The following is a 25,149-nucleotide window of genomic DNA, read 5'->3' as shown; positions in this document are numbered from 1 at the left end:
CTCCCCCTCCCCTCCGTCACATGTCGTCACAAAAAGCCAGACCCCCCCCCCCCCTAAAATGACGTCACACCTCAACCTACAACCCCCCTCAAAATTGCAGTTGAAGTTTTTTTAAACATCGATATTTTTCCAAAATCTTGTCTAAACTATTACAATTTATTAAAACAGTTATCTAAAACGCGAAATAACGTCTAAAATTCGTTTCTAACATTGCTTTTTTATAATGCAAAAATGTGACGTCGCAACATCTGAAACCCCCCCCCCCTCCCCCTCATCACACATCGTCACAAAATTACGGACCCCTCCCCCTAAGAGTGTGACGTCATTTATGGATGACCCCCTGGGCGGATTGAATTCGTTTCGAACTCGAGACTTTCGGGTAAGCATTCTAACTCAGAAGCATCAAAATCTATCTGGGATCAACGTTGCGACATAAACGACTAGATATATCATCATTAACATTGCTTAGTGTTGAAATTGACTTATTGATGACTTAAAATTTGAAGAAATTATATGGCCCTGAGTCTATAAACATAATGGCCAAAATTGTTAGAACTACACTGGCAAACTGAAATTGACAACGGACATCCGGTTTTAGTAAAGTTTGCACCAGCTTTGAAAATCAAAACAGTATGATGACTCATTAATACTCATTATAGATCTAGATTCTAGATTAATCTAGATCTAGATCTAGAATCTAGTTGTTGGTTAACCAAACTGTTTTGAAGTAGACAGTCTGATTTAGTGTTTATGCCTGAATAAGCTCTAGATCTATATCTAAGTCGCGCTTTTAAAACGATTTTTACCTGCCCATATCTTAACCCGGACCATAGCTCTAGGTCCGACCGCCCCTCCCCACCCCCCACCCTTTATAGTACTTTATACTTTATTATGATCTATATACCCCACCCTTTATTATGATCTATATATTAATTATTTATAACTTATATCTTATGTAATATGCAAAGTGGGCCACCTTCTTTTGTTTTTTAAAGTGATAATTTAATATAGAATATAGAATAATTATTAAATTATTTACTGTAAGTGGTGAACATTGAGTTTATTAATAATTTCAAAAACAGTTAGAGTTAGAGATCTAAAAACTTTAAACATATTTTTAATTTTAGTTTCTAACATTTAAAAAAAAAAAAGTATAGTGTGGCAACAAACTTTCTGAATCTAGATCTAGATTAAAGATTTAGATCTCTAGATTTACCTCCCCCATACATGTTCACAATAGTTTGAAATCTCATTGTTGACAGCTTCAAAAGTTCTGAAAGCTACCTTTTTTTTACAAGCATTTTTAGATCTAGAATCTATATTTAAGCATGAACTTGTGCTTAGTTTGAAAAGGTCACTACTGGTCTAAAAATGGTCTTAGAAGGAGCAGCAGCTCAACTCTTTATAATATATGAGCAGAGTTTCTTCCAGGCATCTCTTCGGGGGGGGGGGGGGGGCAAAGCCGAAAATTTTTTACCGCCCCCCCCCCCCGAACAAATGAAATTTATATAATTTATATAGAAAATATATACTTTTAACAGTGTCCGCCCCCCCCCCCCCCTCGAAGAAAGTTTACCGCCCCCCCGAAGATTTCAAGTGCCCCCCCCCCCCGGAGAAAAAAGTCTGGAAGAAACACTGTATATGAGAGCTTACTTGCATTCATATCATTAGTAGTAAATTATTAGACTAGGCTGCTTATGACATTAATAGCAGTTAGAATAGTGAATGTTCCAAAAAATTTCTTATATTTTAATAATGGTAATAATAGGCTTTATTTAAGGCAAAAGTACTAAACAATGAAAGCCCATGTTGCTTAATAGATGGAAAAGTATTTTTTTATTGCATTCATTAAAAAACATTTTCAATTTTAGTCTGTTTTTTTGTCAAGAACTAAAGACAGAACTGCATGGTAGTGCTGGGCTAACGTGACTTAACCATGGCCTTTAGTGCCCAATTATGAGTTCTAATGGAAATTAATGCTCAGTTGCAAATCCACAGGCCTAACTATCCAGGTAAAGCTTCTACAAGTTGAAAAAAATGCATTAGTCATACATTAAAATTTTAGGTTAATTTGTTTTGGTGCTGTTTTTATGTTTTGATGATACCTCCATACTTTATCCCAATAATCAAAGTAAAAGTTTCATCTTTGAAGGGGCAAACAAAAATTCAGCTGTAGTTAAATGACAACCCAATTTGTATTAACAAAAGTAATTTTTTTCACTCTATCTTGCTAGATTTCATTTATTGAATTGAATTGTATTGTTTTTTTAAAAAAAAACAACTTACCAATACTAATTGTGTTATTGATTTGTATAAATAATGTAATTCTTCTTAATTAGACTAATAAATATTTTTTGATATTTCAGATGAAATGTGGTGGAAAATATGAAAATATTTGTAATTTACAACATCAAAATTATTTGAAATTCTTAAAATAAAGTCAATTCAACCAAAATGCTAATTTCACAACTTCTCCTGTTAATGGTTCATTGGTATCTATTCAGTAATAGCTTTGTCGCAAGCATTTCAGTTGATTTTCCAGTTTTTCATTGTGGAAATGACTGTTTATGCACAACTTACATGGGTAGTAAAATAAGTGCTGAATGTTCTAATCAGCAATTGATAATGGTACCAACTGATCTTCCAAAAGAAATAGAGAAATTAGATCTGTCAAACAATAACATAAATCTAGAAGCATATGAAGAAGGTCTGATTTGCCAAATGTATCCCAATCTGAGCACTGTATCATTTGCTGAAAATAAAATGAAACAATTATATCCCATATTTTCAGGTAATTAAAAAAATGCTTATATAGACTACTTATTTTCTTAAACTTGAACTGGAAAAACCTGCCTTTCTTGTTAATTATTAATCTTTTTCATACCTACTTATTTTGTGTATTGTCTGTTCTAGGCCATTGCCATATAGGTCTATAATGGTCTATTGGTCAATTACATATGCATTCATTTTTGCCTGTCTATCAGTTGCTTTATTTCCAACAGGTTGTGACAAACTTACTGAAATGAATCTTCAAAATAACAACATTCAAAATCTAAATCCTGATACTTTGAAGGGGCTAAATAATCTTGAGGTTTTGCTTGGTCTAGAATTAAAGGAATTAAAAGTTGACAGTCTTAGGGAACTGCATCAATTAAAACATCTACAGTTGACTTATCATGGCAAACTGCTGCCAAGTTTACAAAGTCTCAGTACACTAAACAAACTAGAATTAACCCTGCCAAATATGATTAGGTTATCTGCTGAGAGTTTCCAGGTGGAAAATAGCAGTTTGATGGAGTTAAAATTAAAAGCACCAAAGGTATGAAAAGGATTTTCGTGAAATAACTAGATTTAATCAATGCTGTTGTTACCATATCAGCATTTAAAAAAGAAAGAAAATAATTTATTAATGTGTAATTTAAATTCTCATAATCCTTCCTAGCCTGTTTCTTCCTTTAAGATTTAACATAAAGCATTTTAGTTTTGTATGATAAATTATCTAGGTCTAATTTAGAAATCAAACTGCTATTGACTATTCATCAATTTTATCTTGTTATTTTTTGGTTTTTAAGTTAGCCACCAATATATTTTTTAATTTAATTTAACTTTATTAAGTCAGCAGAAAATCAATTTTTTGATGCTAAAATCACAATTTTTGTTTAATGGACTGTACCTTGATGGAATTAAATTAAATTAATAAACTGCTTTTCTTTCAGTTAAAACTTCTACCGTCAACACTGTTGAAAATGCTAGTCAACTTAGTTGACCTTGAATTAGAATTTACTAAACTAAATGACCTGCATTTTGAAAATACACCTAAAAAGATCAAGGTATTGTAATGATTAGTATGAAATGTTTTCAAACAATTTATTGCTTTATGCTATTGTCTTCATTTAAACTCACCTAATCTTGTAAAGACAGTTAATATTTTGTTCCTTAGGTTGTTTCATTGCATGTTAATTTGTTTTTATAAAAAAAATAGCCTTACGCCACAAGCATATTAACTAATTTAAACAGAGCCTCAAATTGAAGGGAGTGAGAGCTACACACACAGATTTGTTGCAGGGTATGGATTCTTTGGAAAGGTTATGGCTGCAGAACATGGATATTATTCGCTTCAATATGTATGGAAACACATTAAAGGTACATTCTAAAATAACCTGCTAAAAATTGCCAGGTAGTTTTTTAATTGAGAAATTTACCATATAATATTTAAAACAGAATACTCTACAAAAAGTAGTTATATTCTTTGTAACTTTCTGTTTAAAATTATTTTCCTCTCAATTAAAAATTTATTGCATTTTAAAAATATGGACAAATCTTCTCATTTTTTTTTTTTGGGGACCAAATCACCAAGCAATGTAATATTTTTATACCTAAAATGTCACTCAACATTTTTATTTTGCAACACCCTGGTTATTAAAATGTAAGTATTATAGTATTTTAAAAGTACTGTAAAAGATAAATAGTTACTGTGATCATCATGTATATACTCGATTATCTATAGTGCATATTTTTATTGAAGGATAAATGGATCTGAATCAAGTAGAATTGGAGGGAGAAAAAATAAATTTCTAAGAGAACCATTGTAGATCAATTAAACACAAAAAGGAAATAGTAGTGGTGGGATAATAACTGCATTAAGTTTAGCAAACTGAAACTAATTTTGTCCTATTTGTTTTTAATAACAGGAACTGTTATTAGCTGATTGTTCGTTGGAAAAGATGCCCCCTAAATGGCTTATAAACCTAACTAACCTTGAAATCTTGAATATAACTACCAGCGGTCTCCAGTACATAGATCCACTTGATTTTGTTAACTTGAGTTCATTGAAACTTCTGGTACTATCAGGCAATAAGGTCATTAAATCTGTTCTTAATGTTTGTTTGAAACCTCTGTATTACTATAAACTATCAATATTTCCTAAAACTATATATATGTTTATTAGATAGTCCATAGAGGCCTATAGTTTTTTCACTGATAATTGTTTATTCTGCTGATAATTTAAAAGTATCCTCAATTGCGTTTTTAAAACAATTTGTATTTTTTCAGAAATTATAAATTTACCACTAGAGCCAAAAAACTAAATAGTTATTACAACATTCAAAATAATTTAGGTAGTTTATGTAAAGAAACAGAATAACATTTATGCATTGTAACTGTATACAAGATGTATTTCATTTTACTTCAACAGTTGTCAAGTTTCCCAGCATTAGCAGTGAGGCATCTAAGCCATACTTTGCAAAAGCTAATTGTAAGCAAATCTCCATTAGATACTCTCTTGGAAGGGCATGTTTCCAATATGCTTGCACTTGAAGTCATTGATTTCAGTGAGAATAAAATTGAAGTTATTGGAGAAAATGCATTTCACAACTTGCCACAGCTCAAACGGTTATACCTGCAACAAAATTTTCTGGAAAAGCTGCCCACCAAGTTTTTGGCTAACATTCCTAAATTGGCTGTTCTAAATCTTGCAGGCAATAGCTTCTATACATGGCCAACAACGCTGCTAACCACAGATGTTGATGAGTTGGATATGTCTTCCAATATGCTTACTAAATTACCTTGGGAAAAAATGTGCACGATGAAAAATTACACAGTTTTGAAATTGTTCAGTAATTTACTTCTTTGTGATTGCGCCTTGCGAGAGCTACTGTATTGTCGGCCACCTAAAACTATACATGCCACCTGCAGCATCTCACTTCATGATGAACCCATGAACATTAATGAGTATACTGGTTGCATAACAACAACAACCACATCCTCTTCAACTGAATCTACCACAGCAGCTTCCACCTTGTCTTCAACAACACCTTCTACCCTATCTTCAACAGAGAGTACCACAGTTGGATCATATTCAACAAAAAGCACTTCAACAGAAACAGTAGTTCTAGCAGTAGAAAAAGCAGAAGAGGTTGAGATTGTTCGACCAATTGTTATTTCTGATAACACTGGCAGTGAAGTGAGAGATACCACCACACAGGTTACCAGCACAACAAAATCTACTCGTTCCACTGTTGAACGTTCCACTGTTGAACCATCGCAGAATGCTTCAATTCAAACACATGTATCCCATGAAAGCACAACTATAGCAGGCTTTGTTAAGAACAGAACTTTAGCGTATCCATTTGAAAATGTAACTGGACAGAAAGAACACCATAAGCTAGAGATGATCAAGCAAATGGCAGCCCCCAATAGTCAGAGTCAATCTATGTTGACATTAAACAGCTTGATCATAGCTTTTGCTGTCATTGGCACTCTCACTGCTGTAGCTGGAATAGGCGTTTGGTGTTACAGGAAAGTCTGGCAAACTGGATCATATGATACCGCTACCTATACTGATCCCTTAAGTCTAAACCATAGAGGTACAACTTAAATGTCAGCTCTAATATCTCAGTGATTTTTTAATCTACATTTTGTAATAATTACTTATTGTAATGCTGTAGAAACTTCAAAAAAAATTTTTTTTGATAATAGTCTATTTTTTTATAAAAAAGTTTAGCTAAGAGTTTTTAGTATCAAGTCTAACTTTTGTTAGATATCGATCAGTTACTAGAATACTATTAACTTAATATTTTCCCAACTAGAAAACATACATTCTGTCTTATTTACCTAGTAGGTTTAAAACGCTATTACCACAAAGCTATTGATCTTTCAACTTAACTGTTAAATTATTTAACATTTAAAACATTTTTTGCTTTTGGTCACATTGCATTCAATTTTTCAAAACTTGTGTTTTTGTTTGCTAAAGTCCATTTTTGTGCTCCTTCATAGCTGCTAATGTGACAGATTTCACAAAGAAATTTGTAAATAGAATTTTTAGACATTGATTTTATTTAACTTTGTCAATAAACATAGCCATAGAACATTTTTCTTCATATACCAGTTTTTTAAATGTATTGAATCATTTGTGAAACAAGCAAAAGTTAAAATAAAAAAAAGTAAATGTTTTAAAACTTAAGTTTAAAGAAAAAAATAAACATGTTGAGAAATATATTTGTTCTTTCATAAGCATGTTAGCTTTTTTTAAAGCATTTTTTATTATACTTTAAGCCATCTTGATTTTGGAGTCATTTAACTACCCAGCATTATTGGTCTTTCCAACATGCTCTTTCTCAAAGAGGAAGAAAAACCTCTGAATAGTTACATGCAAAATAATGTGCACTTTCACATTTTTTGGATAAAGCGATTGTGATTATTCAATTCTGTAAATACAGGAAACTCCAGAATTTTTGCTGGAACGTTTGTGCAAATTTATATATATTTTTTTTGTTATTGTATTATTATTGTTTCTTTTTTGGAGTTCACATTTGCATTAAACTGTTAGACACCCACGATGTTGAATCAATTTTATTAGTCTATGGTTTGTTGATATTTGAAAATTTTTGAAGTTAAAACAAATAAACAACTCAAACATAGGTTGACCAGTTTATTTAGCTTGTGTAAATTAGAATGGCCAGATAACTAGGCAAAGTAGATGTACAAAGAATATCATACCTAAGAGTACAAGCACAATACTTACATTAAAACTATACACATAGTTTTTAAACAAAAACGTGACGCATACACAACTAGTGATAAATAGTAGTACAATTATGCAAGAGTAAGCAAATGAAAGACATTAAAGAGTGTGATATGATCTAGTGCATGGTAAATCATTCTATTTACAGTCATTAACTAAAATTTTTCAATATCAGCGCATAAAATTTTCCAATGTGGAAAAGGATGATGAAAATGATGTTTGTAAATAGCATGCTCACTAAAACCATTGCACATGCTCCCTGTAAAAAATGCTAATTAAAAAAATATCTAATGAGTAAAGGAGTAAATGCTAAGTTTGATTGTTAGCAGTTTAAAAAGCATTTTTTGTCTGTCTTTCATTTCTTGAAGTCACTAGAACACACTAGGAGAGCCAGAAACTGTACATCCTACATGTTAATATAATGGTTACATCTGTCCCTTTCTATCCCAATACATTGCTTTATATATAGACTCGAATAAAAAAACATTTTAAAAAGATTTTTAAAAGTTTATCAGCTCTAAAAAAAAAGTATGATCCGATTTATATCCACACAGTCATCCAACAGCAGTTCCTGAGATATCCATACAGTTACTCAATAGCAGAATACAAGTGCTGATTCATCATGGAATGCATGTGTCAAACATTAAAATGTTACATGCGGTCCTCTGTGATGCTGGTTGTCATTGGTTGACTACTGCAACTTCCTGGGCTACATGACATCAGCTCTGTTGATGTATTATTAATAAATTAATCAATTTAAAAGTTTCAATTTCGTATCAATGCAGGAAAAATTACACATTGAAATGTGCAACTAAAATAAATCAATAGTGCTTTTTTGTTAGTACTTTAGGTGGCATGATGCTACATTTAGACAAAATGGGTAATTAACTACCTATACAACCAGCTATACAAATTTATCCAAAGTATATTAAACTTGTACAGCCATTGTCAGGTCTATTATTTGTGCTTTCTACGGACCACGGGTGTTATAAGACGATAAAAAATATACCAATAATTTTTAGATTAAAACTAATGCTGTATTTCAGATTACAGTAATACAATAAAAATATCATTTGCTTTGCTCATTTAAAAAATTAAATGCTATTGCAAGTGTTGGTTATAACAGAGAATTTAAACTGAGTTGCAACTTAATCAATATTCAACCCAATTGTTATTAAAATATTCATAGCTTACAAAACAGCTTCAATTTTAACAACCATGTAAAAAGAAAGCAGTGGATAAAAAGGCATGGTCTAAGAATATTGTAGTCAAAATTTTTAGATTACAAATGTATAACTATTATTTTACAGAGGGGATTAATTTTAAATTTGTTTCTTTTGTATTTTATGTAATATTAAAAAAAAAAGCTTTACTGAGTGACAGAAGTTGTAAATACAGATTTAAAATCTAGAGAACCTTTCATCAGTTTTTAATATTAATGTCACGAGGGCATAGTGAATATATAGGAATTGCAGTAAAAACAGTTAAATGTTTCAATATCTCTTATCCAGCATATCATTTGTGTTATTTTATGCTGCTAAGTGGTAAATATTCATTTTTCCCCCTGAAATAATGATTTTTATGTTTAATCCTTAATATGATAATACTGTTAGTGAACCTACTAAAACTTGTAAGTGGTTAACAAATGATTGCACCAACAACATAAAAAGAGTAAAACTTTTAAAGATATTCTCATGCAATAAAATGATTAACTCCAAACATCTACTTTAGGTAATTATTTCTTGGTTGGGTATACATTTGAATTCTCAGTCCCCACTTTGTCATGTGGGTGTGTGTATACAAGGAGCGGTAAACTTCACTTTTAAGTTAAAAAAATGTTTAAGTGTATATAGGGGAAGTCATGTTAAAGAGAATCTGAGCTTTAGTCAAAAGAATACACCAGTGAGTGTCGACAATTAGTTTTAGTGTATATTAACTAGCATTGCTTATAACCTTCAATAGTCTCTTTAATTTTAATGAAAACATCAAGTCTCAATTGTATGGGTCAATTAATTATGTTAGAGACTTGACAATAACTTTCCTGACCTCTGTTAAGTGACTCAGATAAATGATAATGGGAATAAGGTGATGGATGAGCTTCTGAACTTGCCAAGACCATAACGGTACTCTACATAACAGTAGAGCAGAGTTAATTCATCATTGTACATCAATTTTATTCCATCTAATAGATAATTCTAACAACAATCTGTTGTATCTTTCACAGAGAGGGTGTAAGGGAAGAAGAAAATGAGGGGGGTGGGGGGTGGGAGAAAGAGGGAGAATTGAATTATTGAATTACTTTAAAAATCATCCTAAATTTGCTTACATCACAGATAGGCGTTCTCATAGAGCTAAATGTGGAATCTAGTGACTCAGAAATAATTACAATTCTAGCTCAGTGAGAAAATATCTGTAAAAATAAAAAAAAAGGCTAACAATAAAAATAAATTATTAGCCACAGCCACTACAGTCAGCTATATATAACAATGGGGTTGAGCCAAGTATCTGAATAAAAGTTAGGCAACAGAGACTTACACTAATACAAAAAATAAAAAGAAATATCCCCCAACATCTATGACTTTATATGATGCAAAAAACATAAACCAGAATATAAAAAAATATTACATAATACATCAAATGATCTAGTAAATGAAAAAAATTAAAGAGTTCAATTTCATTAGTAGAGGCATGTCCAGCAATATGCCAAGCATCTGTGAATTGGTCACCAAGATCCTTAATGAATCATAACCTAGACGATAAATAGTTGAATAAACGACTGACGGATTTTTATTATCCTTACTTGTTAAGCCAAAGTTTATTTGCTTCTTTGTGTTATTTTGTTTAAATTTCAACATGAACAACCTCTATGTCGGGCTTTAAAAATCTTGAGCATCAGCAATAGGTTGTCAAAAATGGTTTTTAAAAAAAAAGGACTACAGCTAATAGAAAACTTTTTGCAATAGGTGTTTTTAAAAAAATGTGCTAGAAGCTAAGCTGAACATAGACATGCAACACAGATTATAGACCTGCTGGCAGACACAGTTTATTCTTACTGGTGATGCCCTAGTAGAGGAAAGAAAAGAATAAAACCATTGTTACAAATGTTATTTCTAAGTGGTCTTTTATTTTCAGCTTTAGTGATATAAGCACCAACTGGGCCAAACCAATATTCACTCCCTGGAAAAAAAACTTTTATAACAATATTGGAATCTAGATGGAAAAGCCACATCATGATCTAAGTATTGTACATTCATTATATATAGTACAATCTAACCTGTATCCTAACTGAACAACTTTTAAAACAACTTTCTCCACAATTAACTCAAAATATCTTAAAGTAGTACTGCTGATGAAAGATTTTTCCATGCAGATTAAAAAATAAAAAAAAAAATATTGTAATGTAATTAGATCATTTTGTATTATAAAGTAAAAAAATGTGTAAGAAACAACTAATCTCTCAAGGGTAAAAGGGGTGTCCAACCATGGACACTGAATAGAGACAAGCAATCACAGTCGTTTTTATACTTAAAAAAAAATACACACAACAACCAGTCTAAAAAAATAATCTGCTTTCAGTAAACACCCGTCATTACCAATCATTAATGTAAGTGATGTTTAAATTTTTAAGAATGTGAAGAACAAACATTTTAACGATTGTCGCTGCAGTATACTTTCAATAAAACAAGACTCCTGTTAGAATTTTGTTCAGACCAAATGCTAATTCTTTTCCATTTGCTTGATCTTTTCTATACTGAAATTAAAATCTGCCAAAATATACCCCATCACCACAGCAATGTGCAAGTCAAACTACATGCTAATTAGATATGTCACTCAGACTTCTATTAGAGTTGTAGAAATGCTAGATTGATTTCTACATACAAAATATATCCTTTAAAGCCATGTAAGTAAAACACGCCAAGAGTAAGCAAAAGGGATAAACTTTTAATTTAATAAATTTACTCAAAAGATAAATCATTAAAACTCAATTGTAAAGATTAACGTGTTCTACTCTAGACAATTTTAAAAAATATATTTTTATTGTTTTGAACAAGCCTCATCCAACTGAAATTAGTTTTTAGGATCATTATTAGTACACAAAAGGTTTATTTAAGCATTCAAAGTGCCAAAACTTTATGCTGATTATAAATTAAATAAATTAGAAATTATCAGTGAATGTTTAAAGTGAAGTAAGATGATAAACTGTTTTTAAACAAAAGAAAAAGAAGTAACTTTTCATCTAGATTTGTTTTGCATTTATAAAGTACAGATTTACTATAACTTTACTTTACCTGTGTATTATTGTATAAAACTTTTAAGATAAAAAAGTATGTCAATGGAAAGATTTACCTAAATTTTAATAAATTGATTATCCAAAGGGTAGAATTTTTGTGCTGTATAATTCTAGGTTTAGGTAAATGCTGGTTAATACATGCCATAAGTGAAGCAATCCCGCAGCAAATGTTAGAATGGTGTCTCGTCAAACTTACCCCTCCTACCACAGCAGAGACCTTATACTAATAATCTCTGCGAAAGTTATGATAAGGGCGCCTGTAATGGCTGCCAGATTGCTCTTCTTGTTGTTGGTGCTGAGCTGATGCTGAGGTATACTGTAAGACAATATGTCATCATGTCACTTAGACAAATAAATACTACTAATGTCAAGGTCAAGTCTCTATGTCAAAGGCAAATGAATCTTTTTGGTGGCTACACATTTGTATTTAGGTCGCAAATTTTTGCCAACATTTCATTATTTGTTTTATTATTTGTAGATTTGTTTACCATGATTTATTAACATAAATGCCTGAATTATTATTTTTAAGCAACTATTATTAGTGATAACTTATCCATCTATAAGGATCTTTGTGCATTGTATTAATGACTGAAATTTTTTAATGAATTATCTTAGGCATACGTTTTTAATAATAAGTGGCATGTAATTTGTAATTGTATAATTATTACTATTAGATCAAGAAAGTCTCACAAATGAAACTTCTTAATTTAAAACAAAATGTAACTGCAACCAATTGAGATTTAGATAACAGGCCCATATCACTGGTGTGACCAAATTTACAAACCGCTTTAAAGAAAAAGCTAGTAAGTGTCACAACATCAGATCTGAAACATGTCTAAAGATAAAAAAAAAAAACAACACTTTACTGTAAATATACCACAATACTGCACAAAGTGATAATAGTTATAATGTACCACAAAAGTCCACACTTTCACATTCAACTGACTACCACCAAAAACATAACATAAAAAGACCATAAATTTGTTACCATCATGAATGTCAGTACTGTTTTTCTAGCTAGGGACTTTCTACAATATCAATGACAAATAATAAATACAAGTGAATACGTTTGACATTCATTATTACATTGGAATTCCTTTTGAGAAAACTGCATTCAAATTATGATAAGCTAACTGAATAAAAAGTGCAGAAAGCCAAACAAAATAAATATTTGTGTAGAAAAGGATGGGTCTATAAAAAAAAAGGAATGGTGTTCCTTGGAAGGTACAACAACAAAACAAAATAGGTAACATTCCACTGCAAAGTATTTGCTGTGGTGATCCACGGTTTTAAATGAGATTCCAAATAAAATAACTTTCAAATGCCTTTAACATAAAGATTTTGGTCACAAATAAAATGAAAAGAAAATTAAACAAATAAATTAAACTCAACAAATCTGCTCCCATTAAAAAGCTGTTATCTTGTTAACAAATGTTATCCCTTGTATATATATGCATTTATCTTTAAATTACCAAACTAAGCTACGGAAAAATAAATAAAACAATAAAAAAAGCAAAGAATCTAAATGGTTTCTGGCTGGCTCACACTGCTGAAAAAAAGCTCGGAGTAAAAAAAAATGTTAGTTTAGCAACTCAGGGGTTGTCTTGATTATCATGCTATCAATTAAAAAAAAACACACTATACTAAAAAAATATTACTGAGCTCCTTGTAAAATTAAAATCAGAAGACAACTTACAAAAATCTTGCTTTAGGTCTCAGGTTAGACAATAGTGACCTGCATAAACAATAGAAGAAATAAGATTCTTACCTTTGAATTGCTCATTTTAGGATTCCTGGGTGCACCCTGTCGCCTTGTAGTTATATTTCTTCTCTCCCTGTCAAATTCCAGATCTTCCAACCGTTGTGTAAGAGCTAGCTTTTGCTGGATAGCCATGCGTAACAAAGAGTTGAGAGTTTTCTTTTCCTCTTCAGCAGCAGAGAGCTGCCTCTGCATCTCATCCAGCTGGGTGACATATTCGTCGCAGCGCTGAGCAAACATAGCTCTCAAAGATGCAAAAGTGGCGGCGTCTTCTTTCAATGACTTGAGTTCATTTCTCAGCTTCATCATTGTCTCTGTCACAATAACCTTTTCATTTTCATATTTCTGTTTCAGATTGGCCAGCGCCACTTCAGCTGTTGATTTGTTGGCCTTTAGAACTGATCGGAGGGTGGCTATCTGCTCACGTTTTGTAGACAGCATTGCCTTGAGTTTAACAACCTGTAAGTAGATCATCCAAAGGGTTAGATAATTTGTTTTTTACAATATTAGTTAAGTTACAATAATTTCATGAAGTAGTCAGATATCAGAACTTCAGCCATTTGGGTTGGCAGTTAAGTGTTTAAGTGTAACACCATGCAATATAATTAAATTAAAGGAGTAAACTAGGATTTCATATTTTTGCTAAAAAGATAAATAATTTTACTATAGGTTGTTTGAGCTAACTGGTTGCCGAACTATTAAATCCTGTACTTACCTGTTCCTGTAGTTCATGACGATCATCATCTCCATTTTCCTCCCCACCATCATTGCCTTGTTTCTGCCACTGTTTGGAAGTTTCCATTAAATACTCAATAGCACGGCGTAAGAACTTCACCTAAGTTTTGATAATGAAAACAAAAATTTATAAAAAAAAAAAACCAACAGAACAAACACTTATGATTTTTAAAATTATAAACATTGAACAGTTAATATGCATTGTGTTGAATTAACACTTGTGAAAACAACTTTGGTTAAATATTCTATAGAAAAAGGACCGTTTTTTAAAAAATACTAATGCTGAGTACCATTTGCAACCAGAAGCATTCCTAATACATTATTGAGACTTCTTTCTTCTTCTTCCTTCTTAATTTTTAGTGTTAGAAGGGATCGAGCCTATATGCCAGAGGGTTTGAACTCGAGACTTTTTCGAATTTCTCAACCATGAACTTTTTGCCGACTTGACCACGCCTCCAACACAATTAAGGATACGTGTCAACTGGTTATGCGCCATTGAAACCATTGACTCCGATTTCAGCCTGCTTTTCTTTTTGGATTTGCTTCCATAGCCTTTGTCCAATTAAGAACAAATTACAAGGCAGCAGTTGTTTTTATTGAGACAAAAAATAGTTTTTTTTTTGCTCTATAGTCAAAATTTAGTAGATGTTAAATAAAAAAAATTGTTGGCATGGACAAGATTTGATTAAAACAACTGGGTAGAGTTCTGATGAGTTATTGCGCTTACTTGATCAACAATAGTTTCAGACAAGGTTGAACAGGAGGTAGGGTCTGACTTGCTTGGACTTGACCTGGCTTTATCTTCACTTTTCCTTACAGCAACTTCATCTTTATTCTCCTTAAAGTATTTTAACGATTTGGGCCTCGTTAGATAGTGTTACAAAGCATTTTAAAGTTTATGTATAATATGTCATGCTAAAAGCTGAAAAAAATTTTCACATTCAAAATTGATGCAAAAACTTAAAAAAAAAAAATATAGTCCTACCTGGCTATTCAATATCACAGATTTATTTTCAACAGCTGGAGAAGATTCTTCGCTGGGCTCTCTCTCCCCTCTAACAACCCCACCTTTGGCATGATCCAACATGACTCGGGATGGTGTCTCGCCAGTCACCTGACACACCAGATGGTACAACTGAGCAAGGTCTTCTGTTATGCTGCTCAATTCCCCTTGAAGATTGTCTAGGCTGCTCTTTGCCATGCCTGCTGCATGTGTTGCAGATTTCAGATCACTCTCCTGATCTCTGATGGTCCGTTCATACAAGTCACACTTGTTTTTCAGCTCAGCTAGTGCCTAGCACAGACAAAACAGATCATAGCACTCTGGTTTTCTAGATTTCAACATTTTATGTTCAATACCATTTAAAAAATGATTTTAAAAAAGTACTTTTAAAATTTTAAGTGAGAATAGTTAAAGCAAAAAAAAAAAAAAAAAAAAAAAAAAAAAAAAAAAAAAAACTGTCTAATTTAATTCTGTATTGATTTAGAAAATATATTAATAACCTGTTTACAATATTGCACACAAGACCAACTTTTCATTTCTTTAAATAAAAAGAACAAAAACTTAATGTGTGAATTACCTGTTCAATATCTGGGTTGCCAACAATAGCATTTCGACTCTGCAGCCTACTTATTTCTGCTTGTAAGTTTCCTATTTCTCTGATGGCAGTGGTATACTTTTTTTCATTATGCTGTAAGTTCTGCTTGAGTTCTAGAAGAGCCTTTTTATCTGGATCTGTCTCTCCTGCAATTTCTGCCAGAAGTCCTTCATCATAGGATACCTGTGGACAATATACCTTTGCTAAAGACCACAATCATAACTTTTCAGAAAATGTAATAGTACCTGTAACTATTAAGATGATCAAAAATATTTACAGGTACCCATCTACAACCATAACAGAACATCTGTAAATATACAGATGTACTTGAGTTACTCTAAAATTTTATATTAAATGATAATATTTAAAATATTTAAATGCTCACAGTTAGGGAAAAGAGAATAGATAATGCAATACCTGTAAGTCATTGGGTAATAATTGCCTTTCATGCAAAGCCGCTACATGAGAAATTGTGGCCTTGAGCTGGTCTGCTCTTTCCTTCTGTTCAATCAGATCTTTCTGGGTCTCCTCTATCAACTTCCTTGCTTCATCTAAAGCTTTCTGTAGCTCCATCTTCTCACCTTCTGATTGCTCCAACAAACTTTCCAGTTTGCCCACCTCAGTTATCTAAAGTAACAAAATAAGTGCTTATAATGCAACATTAACTTTATGATTTCAGACTGAATTAATTAAAGTACACTAATGGCTATATTAATGAATAGACACATATTTAGACGTATTTACCTAAAATAAATAGTTCTAAAACACAATTTGCCTAAGTTATCTAAGTCTAATCCCACAATCATACCTGGATCTCACTCAGAATATCCCCAACTGTACCAGGTCTTGGTCCATCAATGGAATTCTTTTTAGTTGGAAATGAGAAGTCTGCTTCTATTCTCTTTAAAGCTGGGTGAACACTGCCATCCATGTCATCTTCTATAAAAAATGTTCATTAACTAGTTAAAAAGCTGGTTATAATTATCCTTTATTCTTTGTATCAATGAACAACATAAAGAATACACAACTTATGTGAAGAATGAGTATTTAAATTGAGTTATTTTACTACTAAGTTAGTTACTCTTTCTGGTGTTAAGTCGTTTTGTATTCTTTATGATCTTACTAAACAATTTTGAATCAAACACAAATAATTGGCCAAGTATATATATGCAATAACTGTGACCATGATGATGATTAAAATTAGCAAACCTCTGTCCCTGTCCAAATGAGTCGCTGATGGTACTTACCGTGATCATGATGGCTATTAAAATTGAGACCCTCGCTGAGACCACCCAAGTGAGCCAAGTTACTGAGATTGAACATGGACTCCTGAGTTATTCTCTGGTCTAACTCTTTCTTCAAGCTGTGCTTTTGCTCCCTTTCTTGAGCCAGTGAAGACAGAGCTTCCTCTAATTTTTTTTCTACTATGGCTTTAAGGCCAGCAAGTTCATCCAGTTGCATATTTAAATCTTCCAACTCTCCTTGCAGTCGAAGAGTTTCATGTTTACTTGACTCAAACTCCACCTGATTTTGTTTCAGTTGGGAAACCTGTGGCATGCAAGTTAAATTGGTAAGGTAAGTAAAAATCTTATGACATTTTACAAAGGAACAAAAAAAAAGAATACAGCTTTTAAAATTGTTTATGATCTAACTCTTTCAGAGTTACAAAATAAATGTTAATTATGTAATAGTATAGCTGAGGTTAAACATAGCAGTAATGTTTTGAAAGATTTGAGTTGAATTTACACTTTATACAGAATGAAAGCAATCTGCGTGGTTCTTTTGTGAAAACACATTAAAAAAAAACAAAAAACTATCAAAAAAAAAAAAAAAATTAAAGGGAGAAAAAAAAGGTTAAAAAGTCAAATGTATAAACCTGTTTCTGAAGTGAGATGTTTTCTTCCTCTAATTCTGCATAATCACTTAAATTTCGGTTCTCACGAATTTTGAATTCACGCAAATCATGGCGCATCTGTTGTCTTTGGTTTTCCAGGGTTTCAATCTGAAAGTAATCAAACAAAATTTTAATGTGATGCCTAAAGTTTATATAACAGTAACCCATATCATCATAATGGAAACTAAATTAATGAAAAAAAAAATCTTACCAAAACACTATAAGAAAAAAGATACAAAATTTCCCCTTGTCTAGCAAATAGAAAAGTAAAAACAGCAAATTTAACTACTTTCTCATACCTGTATCAAACTTGTTGACACCATTAATCAAGGTATTCAGTTATCATCATATAAAATATTCATTCAATATTTTCTATCTCTATATAGACCATATTTGCTTAACTCAAAACAAGTGTTGGAAATGTTTCTTTTGAATTCATGAAATCTAAAACAGAAGATACTAAATGCTAAAAAATGTTTAATATTGCTTGGCAACCAAAAATAAAAGCTAAGCATGTAGGATATTACAAAGAGTCTCTAACAGTATTATATCTGTTTCGTGCTTTTCATTTAGACAAAAATTCACACATACCTATTTTGTACTGCAAAATTACTTAAGCTGTTGGACAATAATTTTCAGTAACTATAAATTTTGCATAAGTTGTTTGAAAGGATAATGCTCATCTTTTACCCAAGAAAACAAAGATGAAAAATTAAAATGTTAGATTATTTGTCCTCAGCTAATTAAGCATAAAATAAATTACTCCATGTACCTGGTGATTTAATTCAGCTATTTCTGAGGCAAGGCGTTCATTTTCACCAGTCACCCGAAGAAAATTACTGCGAGTAGCTTTCAGATCTTGTTCCAGTTCCGTGATAGATGTCTGGTAATTTTCTTCTCTCTGAGCAGTTTCTTCCAAGAACTTTTCCTCCTGGTGCACACCACTCTCATGGTGCTTTTTAAAAGTACTCTGATGTTTCTTCAAAGCCTGAAGAATAAAACACCAAAAGTTATGTACAGTGAAAAAAAACCCACACCAAACTAGGCAAAGGTTAAAAAATAAATGTGTATAATTCTCTAAATATTCAACTTTTAAAACACTAAAGTTTTTGTATTACTAAATGCACATTTATGATACATGAGGTGTCTAATATTAAAAATTAAAAAGTTAGAACTATTTCTAACGAAAAACTTGGGCGTTACAATTATGTCAATAAATAGTAAAGATATCAGTTGACATGAGTACCTCTTGTTTTTGACAAGTTCAAATTTAAAGCTATCACTGCATCAGTCATTAGAACAGGAAAAGTATCTACTTTTCTACCTAAATCATTTTGGAACTAATTTTTAATAATTAGGTTTTAGCTATCTATGTTTATATATTTAGTTTTAACCAGCATCAAGAATTTTAATGAGGAAAACAGTAAATTGAGAATTTTATTTGTGTTGCTAATTGATTTTCTGTCCATAGTTATGTAAAAGGTTAGCTGGGCTCTAAGATGTATTAAAATGGTGCGATGCCACAGGATACTTTGTAACAGCACATAAAAAGACATGTAAATGAGGCAAAGTGGGTCAAAGAATGCAGGCAACTAATTAAGTTTATTCTCATGGGTGACGGTTATTAACTGACTGATCAACATTCCATTTGCTTTTTTGTGGTGCATTTTCATTTCATATACAGCCACAAGCCTATCTAAAAGTTGAAAAAAATCATAACTAATTACATATATTATTATCTAATATTGCCCAGTTAACTGAGATTAGAGCTCATTAGAACATCTAAGGATGCAAATTATAAGCACCATCACTGATGGATAAAGAAGAAATAGAGATGGACTCACTATCCCCCACCCCCTACATGTTCTTTATTTTATAAGCAACATTGTTTCTGTTAAATATGTGCAATGAAATAATTATAACAAAGAAATTATTCCTTTCATATTTGATTAAAAAAATTAATAAAGTTTTCTCCAATATTAGAGGTCATTTTTTTTTTGTAAACATAAATGTTAAAATTACCAACCCCAATCAGTAGTTATGCAGCTTGGAAATCTTTATTTAAAAAAAATATAACAGTAACAGGTAAAGCAAGGCAGGACATTTAGGAGTTTAAAAAAAAACATGACTCATAGATCTTCAGTGCACACCATACCACCTTACACTCTCTTAACTGTCTGTTTATTTTAACTCTAGATTTACATCTTATTTAATTAGGACGCAGCCAGTGTAATTTTGGTGACACCATTATGATAAAGTAAACATCCTGGTTAAACATGGAGGGGCTTAGTATGTGTTAAAAACTAATTTCAAAGAGGTGATAAAGGTAGACTATCCTAAACTTTTCATTCATATTTACTCAAAGCATGTAGCTACTGTAAATACAAAAAATTCCTTTCAAATGTCCTCTCATCATTTTAAGGCCAGAGAATTTTAGCTGAAATGTATGGTGGCAGAACATGTGTTAATTTGAATATTTATTCTTTTTTCTTACTTGTTTTATTTTATTTTTTCTTAAATTATTTTTCTGATAATTAACGTGACCAACTTTAATTTGCAGGAAGTCTATGACTTCTATACCTTAAAAATAAATAAAAATAATACTAAATACAGCCCAGTAATAACACTTATTGCAATTAACAATACTTATTGCAATTAACACATAGCAGGCAAATTCTAGTAGTGACTATGCTTGTTAAAACCTACCAAAAAAAATGGGCAAGGGCAGATAAGTGAACACTTAAACCCTAAACATACTAGGCTTCATTGAAGTATAATGAAGTATAAGCCAAGTGTTCAGTTAAAAAACAAACAGGACATTGGGCCTAACTTTAACATCATTCACAGTGGCATAGGTCTTAAGATAAATAAAGAAAAGACAGTAGTAAAAAGAACAAACAATAACCATCAGGCCCCAGTAACAATAGTAATTATAGTAAGACATGTAAAGGATGTGGAAGACTTTGTCTACATTGGCAGCAAGATAATCAGGAGGCACAGAATTAATACAGCCTAATATGCTTTCATTTTCTGCTGTCCATGTGGAAAAATTCTGCCATAGGGGTCGTCCATAAATGACGTCATACTTGTGGGGGAGGGGGGGGGGGGTAATTTTGTGTCGGAGTGTGATGAGGGGGAGAGGTTAAGTTGCTGCGATGTCACACTTTTGCATTATAAGCAGTTAATGTTAGAAAAAGAATTTTAGACGTTATTTCGCGTTTTAGTAAACTATTTTAATAAATTACAATAGGAATAGATTAAAATACTCCATTTAACAGAGTTCAGTCAAGATTTTAGAAAAATATCGATGGTTTAAAAAAATTCAACTGCAATTTTGAGGGGGGTTGTAGGCTGAGGACGTTATTTTAAGGGGGGGGGGGGGGGGGGGAACTGGCTTTTTGTGACGATGTGTGACAGAGGGGAGGTAAAAATCGTCAAAAAAATGTGACGTCATTTATGGATGACCCCATATCCAACACAACAAAAATCAGGGTTCTAAATTTAAATGTTAAAGCTGTTTTATTATATGGATATTGGAGCAGAGAGAGTCTCCAAGAACAGCACAGACAAGGTACAGACATTCATTAAAAAAAGTCTCAGACAGATTCTGAAATTGAGGTGGCAGGACAAAGTGCCTAATATTGACCTATGGAGATTGACAAGACAGGAGCCCATGACAGTGTAAATAAGAGGAAGTGGCGCTAGGTGGGTCACACTCTGTGAAAGGCTCACTCAAGTGTGACATGACAGGCGTTTGATTGGAACCCTCATGGAAAGCATAAGACAGACCTGGAGGAGATGTAGAGCATTATGTCCTGTTGCCTTTGTTTTCCTAAAGTACTAAAATTAAATGCAGATTAATAAGCTGATGATATGAAAACCTCTCCTAAAGTAATTCTTTTAACTATATTGTTTAATAGTTCATATTTCTGAAATTGCAAAAATGGTTTGAAACGAAAGTATACATTTTCATGTTAACTGTTGACTACCCGCCTCATATTTGGTTACATCACAAATTTCTCATATTTGGTTACATCACAAATTTAACTAAGTGAATCACTAACATTTGGTCCATTTAACTGGCTCCATATGTGGTTGTTATTAAATAATACTCAAATAGTTCATTAACCGAGAATCATCAAAATATATAAATCCCTATTTTAGCACTTAAATAAATCTGAGCCTAGATTAGTACATAAATATGATTGGCTTTTCAGACTTTGTACAAGCTAATCAGATTGCTTCAGTTAACATTGGAAGTTTAATGGTGGCTTCCATTTAAAGTTTGCTTTGTTTTGTTTAATGCAAGTCATGTGGCCTAGTATGCACTATAGGATATTTTCAGCTGAAGTTGATACGTCCAGTATTGACAATAATAAAATATATATGGGTCTAGTGATTCTGAAATTAAACAGTTAAGTGGTGCAGGATATATTGGCCTTAGTGTTAAAATTAAAATAAAACAGCCAAAAATTTTAACCAACGCCAACATAATCTTCTTTTTAACACTACATGTAAAGACACCAAACCAGTTAAACAAACTAGCTACTCTATAACATTCATTTCTACATATATATGCATCAGAACAATTGTTTGCTGAGCCTCTAATGTCTAATGAAGTGTAGTGTACATCCCACCTCCTAAGGCCACAGGCTAAGGCGTAATAATTTATTTTTGAACAAATGATAAAAAAAAACATTCAGACAAAATCAATGTAGGCTAACACAAGAATGCAACAGATAACAAAAATCAAGCTTCTGTAGTAAAGAGTGTGTAGCTTTAAATTACATTTGGCTAGCAGCTCCAGTTGTTTAAATTTAATATTTAGCCTGCAATATTTTTTTCAAGAATGGCCTAGATCTTGGTCTACGTTCATTTTAAAATAAATGGATTTAAATTTGATTTTTGTTAGCCAGCTAAACTTGCAAAGAATAGGAAAATGTTAGGCCTAATTCAATAAATAATTTTGATCTAGATGTAGAAATCTAGTTTCTAATAAATTTAGTGAGACAACCCTTTGTTGGGTCAACAAACTTGTCCAACAGGTTTGATGTTAACTTTTTCAAGTGAAGTACAACTTGGTAGTACAGGTCTAAGAAAACTCAGCTAAGAAAGTTTTGTAGTCTTTGTTTAAACTTATCTGGGATAATTTAACAACTACCTTCAAAGTAAAACAAAATACTACCTCCTTAGCACATTCCAATTCCTGTCGAGTTGCTTCCAGATGAGCCTCAAGATCTTCATACTGTTGCTGAAGTTGTTGCTTTTCATCCAAAACTGCCAGTCCGTATTCGGCTGCTTGTAACTTTTCCGTAGTGGTTTCACTTAGCTCTTTAGTCAGCCGTTCAACTTCATTTTGTAATTCTTCGACACTTGGCGGTGAGACAGAAATAGATGCCATGACTTCAGTTTTGAGTAATTAGACCTACGCTACCATTAAAATAACCCGTCGATAAATTATAGTATCATCCATTTCGTACTTAGGTAGCCATATTTTCCCCTCTATTTATTATGCAGCAATGTCAATTGTCACGTGACAGGACACATCTTCCGCCGAAACCCGAGGGAAGTTTAAATAAAACACATTATTATATTTTAGATCCCTATCTCTAGATCTAATATAGATCTTATAGATCTAGAAAATTGCACTACGATGCAAATAAGATAAAACATGTTTAGATCTAATTATTATTAATTATACAATACATTATTATATAGGGCATATGGCATATATAAGATCTATATAGAATCTATAAGTTGAATTCTCTGTTGGACAGCGGATCCTTGATAACAAAGGAAAGTTAGAACATAATATAATAGACCATCATCATAGTCATATCATAGTGTTATAGTTATACGTCTAAAATTCATGATTTAAAAAATAATATTTAAGTAATTATTAATTTTTCAACTTTAAAGACATAATTGTCGGCATGTCCATCAATCAAAATTAAAGAAAATGTATCACCCTTGACAAAAATTCTAATTGTGTCATTTACATTCTATTTCATTTAGTCCTTTAGCACTCATTACCTCCCTTGATAAATTAGGAAAACACATTTTTTTTTACTTTCTCGTATATACGTAGTATAGAGAAAGTATTGTAATCGTGCAAAAAAAAAAATCGAGATTTTTACAAATCTCGACGTTTTACACCTCACTGATACGGAAAAACATAATTTTGCAATCTTGTCCGTATGTCTGTGTGTGTGTGTGTGTGTGTCTGTGTGTGTGTCTGTGTGTCCGTGTGTAAACACGATAACTTGAGTACCGTTACAGCTAGGTTGATGAAATTTCATATATAAGTATTATATCAAAATCGTAGATCCGTATCAACTTTTGAGCGATTTCCGACAAACGGAAGTGGTACTTTTTCTACTTTGAATTTTTCAAAAGCCTATAACTTGAGTACTATTTCAGATAGATAAATGGAATTTCACATGTAAGTAACAGATCTAATTCTCTACCTTCTGTTAAATTTTGAGTAATTTCCGTTGACAGGAAGTAGTAATTTACGCTACTTCCGATTTCTCAAAAAACTAATGTAAATTTATTAAGTACTAATACTATTGCGCACTATTATACACACCTTTATTAGGCGTTCGCTTGGTGCGCAATTGTTTTTTACTGAGATTCTATTCTATTTTTAAAAGTTTCAGTATTTAAAATGGATTAAAAATCATAACTATATCCCCAGTTACCATCCCCTGTTGTTTTATATAAGAATATTCGAGAAAGTTTAGGGGAGATCACTACCGGTTTATTTCCCTTTATAAAAAAACATTACATCGGAGAAAAAAACAACTTTTTATTATTTTGTTTTGGTGTTGGGAAAAAAATAATTACATAATTAGCATGGATTGATCAAGTGCAATTTGGTAGGCATGTAAATACTTCCTTTTATCTATTTTATACAGTAAAGTTACTGTTTTTAATCAAAGACACTTGACGTTAAAAAAGACATCTTTATTCGGGAACTGGCATTCCCGCAGGTTATTATCTGTGTATTTTTTTTTGCGCACGCAAGGCAATTCGGTTTTTGTCTGTCTTTTTTGCAAACGAAGGGGAATTCGTTTTTGTCTCGCGCACCAAACATGATAATGTCGTCTTTATTAATCTCACCATAGTGCGTACCATTTTTACTTTCTCGTATATACGAAGTATAGAGAAAGTCTTGTAATCGTGCAAAAAAAAAAAAAATCGAGATTTTTACAAATCTCGACGTTTCACACCTCACTGATACGGAAAAACATAATTTTGCAATCTTGTCCGTATGTCTGTGTGTCTGTCTGTGTGTCTGTCTGTCTGTCCGTGTGTAAACACGATAACTTGAGTACCGTTACAGCTAGG

General features: G+C 32.0%; 2 protein-coding genes across 6 annotated transcripts; one reads left to right on the top strand and one right to left on the bottom strand.

The window, feature by feature from the left end:
- Positions 1–566: 566 nt before the first annotated feature.
- Positions 567–7,327, top strand: LOC131939513 (leucine-rich repeat-containing G-protein coupled receptor 6). Of its 2 annotated transcripts, none has more exons than XM_059297853.1 (8): positions 567–630; positions 1,872–2,012; positions 2,367–2,791; positions 3,003–3,319; positions 3,717–3,830; positions 4,018–4,143; positions 4,692–4,859; positions 5,195–7,327. In XM_059297853.1, the coding sequence occupies exons 3-8, from the start codon at positions 2,455–2,457 to the stop codon at positions 6,374–6,376; spliced, it is 2,244 nt and encodes a 747-aa protein (XP_059153836.1). In that variant the 5' UTR covers positions 567–630; positions 1,872–2,012; positions 2,367–2,454; the 3' UTR covers positions 6,377–7,327. The 2 variants fall into 2 exon arrangements, with proteins under 2 accessions (XP_059153836.1, XP_059153837.1); XM_059297854.1 differs by having other exon boundaries at positions 569–630; positions 1,889–2,012.
- An 89-nt stretch (positions 7,328–7,416) lies between these two features.
- Positions 7,417–23,315, bottom strand: LOC131939512 (protein bicaudal D). 4 transcript variants are annotated; one of them, XM_059297850.1, is made up of 13 exons: positions 22,985–23,315; positions 18,572–18,787; positions 17,782–17,907; positions 17,153–17,453; positions 16,714–16,844; positions 16,323–16,532; positions 15,888–16,088; positions 15,293–15,601; positions 15,035–15,145; positions 14,288–14,407; positions 13,582–14,031; positions 12,010–12,129; positions 7,417–8,247 (listed from the first exon to the last, which is right to left on the bottom strand). In XM_059297850.1, the coding sequence occupies exons 1-12, from the start codon at positions 23,198–23,200 to the stop codon at positions 12,037–12,039; spliced, it is 2,484 nt and encodes an 827-aa protein (XP_059153833.1). In that variant the 5' UTR covers positions 23,201–23,315; the 3' UTR covers positions 7,417–8,247; positions 12,010–12,036. The 4 variants fall into 4 exon arrangements, with proteins under 4 accessions (XP_059153833.1, XP_059153831.1, XP_059153832.1 ...); XM_059297848.1 differs by lacking the exon at positions 12,010–12,129 and adding an exon at positions 10,549–10,585; XM_059297849.1 differs by lacking the exon at positions 12,010–12,129 and adding an exon at positions 10,549–10,585 and having other exon boundaries at positions 15,035–15,142.
- Positions 23,316–25,149: the final 1,834 nt, after the last annotated feature.

Source organism: Physella acuta, unplaced genomic scaffold, assembly GCF_028476545.2.
Source record: "Physella acuta isolate Inbredline_101_S28 unplaced genomic scaffold, ASM2847654v3 ptg000281l, whole genome shotgun sequence".
Lineage (NCBI taxonomy): Eukaryota > Metazoa > Mollusca > Gastropoda > Physidae > Physella > Physella acuta.
This window is presented reverse-complemented; position numbering and strand designations above follow the sequence as displayed.